The 4,527-nt window shown below is 40.7% G+C and overlaps 1 protein-coding gene across 1 annotated transcript in view; it reads left to right on the plus strand.

Annotated features, from left to right (window-relative positions):
• The window catches only part of LOC106814201 (probable diacyglycerol O-acyltransferase tgs1), a 15,045-nt gene extending 13,756 nt beyond the window's left edge, over positions 1-1,289 (plus strand). Inside the window, exons 6-7 of the mRNA XM_014818499.1 lie at positions 197-333; positions 1,141-1,289. Of these exons, the coding sequence (XP_014673985.1) occupies positions 197-333; positions 1,141-1,289 (286 nt within the window). The remainder of the gene's footprint in view (positions 1-196; positions 334-1,140) is intronic.
• Positions 1,290-4,527: the final 3,238 nt, after the last annotated feature.

Genomic DNA, 4,527 nt, shown 5'->3' on the forward strand with positions numbered 1-4,527 from the left:
TGAAATGCTGAACGCATGTCACCCGGCGTTATTGCGCGCAAATTATGTTTACGTTTTCATTTTGATTATTGCATTACACGTTTGTGAGTCTTCCAATACGTTGCTACTCTCCTGTATGTGCCCAGACTCCCTACAGTTATATTGACCAGCGCGTGCGACCACAAGCATTATCATGTCATCTACTGTTTATAATAAGGTCGCCTAGCAACCAGGAGTTCTGCTGCTTGGCTGACCAGGAATTTATCCGTGTTTACGAACGACCGGACGTCGCAAATGATGTTTTCTATTGTCTACAACTATACCAGCCAGCAAGTCTATGTGACGAGTATGCCTGTAATCTATAGCCGTTGGTTTAGTTTGGCCAGCCACACATGCACGAACGTACGCACGAACGCACGCACGCACTCACGCACGCACGCACGCAAGCACAAGTATCACGCGTATGGTCACGCACAGATTTAACAATATCATACGGTAATATACACGTGAATATATGCTCATATATTGGTGTATATTTTCCACCTGGTTTCCCAGCCCAACGAGCTCAAAAATCATACATGTTTGACTTTAATTTTCTTTTTTGACTCGGTATCTATTATATGGTGTGGATTCAGGGCCGTAGGCTAAGCAAATTCCTGGGGGGGGGCAAAATTTCATGACTCAACTGTGTAATGATGAGCGACGGGCGCAGCTCTTGATCGACGTCCATAGTGTCGTAGGGGTGGGTCTGAGACGAGGCTTTCACGGATAAGTGACCAAAAAAATCACGTTAGGGTTATTTACGATTATTAGCTAAGCTTATTTTTTAATTTTGCTCCAAAATCTAGGGGGCAGCTGCCCCTCTTGCCCCCAGAGGCTACGGCCCTGGGATGTGAACGAACCCGTGGGCCCGTGGCCACACAGGGTTATGAGAATGAATGGTTATAGTTGCAGCATTTGAAGTCTCTATCATCGCGCCCGATTATTAAAGACCCGTGGCTATCCAGAGTTATGTGTAGACTAACTGCGTCATTCATTGTGAATCCACGCACGACTTGACAGACCAGGACGTATAACCCAATAGCTAACTTGTCCTGAACGGACGGCAGTCGGGGACCACAGGCAGGCAATCAGACTAAGCTCTGCGTTTATTATTTGCAGCATTTGGAGCCTCTATCATCAGCTACCGAGGAGAGGTGCGTGTCGGCGTGCGCTGCGACACCGCCGTGCTCGATAACCCCGCGTTCGTCTGCGACAAATTCCTCAAACACTTCGGCCATCTTGTCGAACAAGCAAAAGCCATGGCGTAACGACAAGGCTGGTACTAACGACACAACATCTACATGTAGCCGATTGTCGGACAGCCAGGAAATCTACAGTGAAGACGCCCGTGTGTATGTGTATGTAAAGGCTCAGTCACACATTCAGGATTTTTACTGCCGTCCTTGATAGGACCATTCCCGATTAAAATTTGTCAAAAGTCTGATCAAGATCCTGTGATTCGTGGCGGGAAATTCAAACTTTATTAAAAATGTGTAAAAACATTTATTTAATCACGACAACAATCAGATATTGTTCAGGAAGCGTCCCGATTCAGCCGTTTTCAGCCGAATTCGTCCCGATTCTCCAGTTCTCAATCCGATTCTGATGCGATTTGTATCTTTCGCATGGTAAAAAACGACCAAATCTGTCCGGACAGCGTCCCGATTCTCCCGAATGCGATCCGACAGAGATCAGACAGTGAACCGACAGTGAACCGACGCTGACGGAAGACATCCGTCAGATCTGGACGCAATCTGGACTCAATCGGCAAGAAACGGCAATGAAAAATTTCTCCAGATCATGCCCGTTCATCACGACAGCGTCCCGATCCACAGGACACCGTCCAGACACCGTCCAGACAACACAGGACATTTGATACGATTTTGATCCGATACAGCAGAATCTGTCACGACATAGTCACGATTGTAATCCGACTAGACACAATCGGCTGAGTTTCCCGAATGTTACGGGACGCACCTAACTGTCGGGAGTGCTTGGCCGACCTCTCCGGACCATTCCCGATCCGTAGGACTCTGTTACGAACGTATATACGACTGCGTTCAGACAATGATAGGACATTCCAGATCATTGAGGATAGTAATCCGACTTTTTCACTTTTCGTGTCGTAGCGCTGTCTGATCTCAAACGGGAGCCATAATCGGCACTGTGTGAACGCCGCATTAAGAACAAAACATGTACAACCGATTTGAGATATTTGGCCTATATTATATGACCAGTATGAGTATATATTGTTAATCAAAATATATAGGTACAATTAAACAATATTCTTATATTGGTTTTAATCTATCTTCACAGTTAACTAAGAGAACATAAAATAAACTGAAAGCAGTCAACAGAATAACTAGTCGAGCACCAACTATCAGGAAGAACACAACTTTTCTCACAAATAGATACACGAGATTCACGGTCAAATATTCTGTGCTTTAATGTAACGAGTGAATTCACATCGGGTGATTGGATCGTGATTGGACACACGAGGGGTTGGGACGATTGACTTATACTGAACACAGGCTGCAGTATTAATGCAATTTACGGTGACTGAGAGTAAAAACACAATTAGGAAAAATTTAGATTATAATGTAGTTTAATTTATCATGAACCAATGTATGTGCACGTTTGCATATAGCTATACCACATGCGCACGCGCACGCGCGCACATACACAAATATATATATATATATATATATACGTGTGTGTTGTGCATCTGTGCGTGCCTGCCTGTGGGCGTGCGTGTATACATAGAATCAGGAGTGAATGACATAATGTAATTTGTTATTATTGACCCCTGATAGAATAGTGCATGCTTTTACCTACAGACGGATTCATAATAGGATCAAGAGTATTGCAGGCCATTAGAACCTTTGCACCAGTTTAGTGTCACCTGGCTTTAACAACAAGATTAACAATGGACTTGTAATAAATCCTCGTCACTTACATTTCTATTTGACAATAAACTGATAGATGTGTTCTAATGTTCCTTACAATCATACCCATCCTGGTAGTGGCCAATACTGCCCGTGTTATTATGAATACACACATTGCTACACCGGATGGATTATACAGATAAATCCTGCAATGGTACTATGATGTGGTATCGTAAATAATATGAAACCGGTGGAATCATATTGAAACAAATCACAGTTAAAAACGGCAATGCAACAGTTCAGAACTGAAAACAAATCATATCGAAGATACCGGCTTTGAATATAATCGAATTGGTGCTTTAGATAAACAATAATCAATGCCAATACCTCTTCTGGCTCGCTAGAGATATTACAATAAAAACAAGGTTTTTACGCCCCTGGAAATTTCAAGGTTTGTTCAACAAATTCAACGAACGGACAGATTGCAAGAACGCACTTCATCGAAATGTGTAACATTTCCACCCAAGAGAATAGGTATTCAACTAACAATTAAGCTCTAAACATATCACAGAGAACAACGGTCATACCATTCTACGTTTTCGCACCTGGAGGGATCAAAAATCTTTTACGATGCATTTTAGGGTTTGGTATAATTAATATAATAACAGCAGAATAGCTTCTAATGCACTCCTGATAACAGTGATGAGAGAGATTCGAGTGAGATCCGGACATATGGACCTGGTTTATGACAAAACCCTTCAATATAATATGAGATTCTATAAATCGTTAGTCAATCGTAATTTCAGCAGAAAAAGATCATAAGTGACTTGCTCTATATGTTCACTATATGTAGAGCTACATATCCAACCATAGAATATAAAATTTGCATTTTACGTGAAGCCGGCTGGTATACTTCAGTAAATTTGCATAAAAAAGCCACAACATTGTTTAAATGCATTTCATTGGCAGCGCATTACGAACCAAGTGCTTAGTTGATCATCTATCTATACATGTATGTAAAACTATGCTGGATGGACTTCTAGTTAAAATTATCATCGGTTATGACTGATGAACCTGAGGATTTCTAGGGAATGCCTTCAGTTGTATAACCAACCTTTCGCTTTATTTATGCTACAAGTTAATGGCTGAGCTTCTGATAAAATACTAGAGCCGACTTGAGCACCATGCCTACTCCCGTGAGACGATTACACTTGTTACAACTGTTTTTATTTGCCTCGTAGGTATAACTACAACTACAACACAACACAACTACAACTACAACTACAACTACAACAACAACAACAACTACAACTACAACTACAACACAACAACAACAACAACTACAACTACAACTACAACTATGTATATATATATTAAATATATATATATATATATATATATATATATATGTAAGCTAGAAGAGCCTGTATTATGCAAATTCATTCGTCCAGAATATAAGATTTATGAATTTTGATGAGTAAATCAGTTATTCTGTGGGGAAATTCTATTGATTGTTTTTTGTTACTAAAGGTCATATTAATATAAGATTGAAGATTATTTGATAGTTATATTATGGTTAGATTCATATATATATAATGCGTTCATTTCAGTTGTGACTACT

The sequence above is a fragment of the Priapulus caudatus genome, unplaced genomic scaffold (assembly GCF_000485595.1).
Source record: "Priapulus caudatus unplaced genomic scaffold, Priapulus_caudatus-5.0.1 Scaffold884, whole genome shotgun sequence".
Lineage (NCBI taxonomy): Eukaryota > Metazoa > Priapulida > Priapulimorpha > Priapulimorphida > Priapulidae > Priapulus > Priapulus caudatus.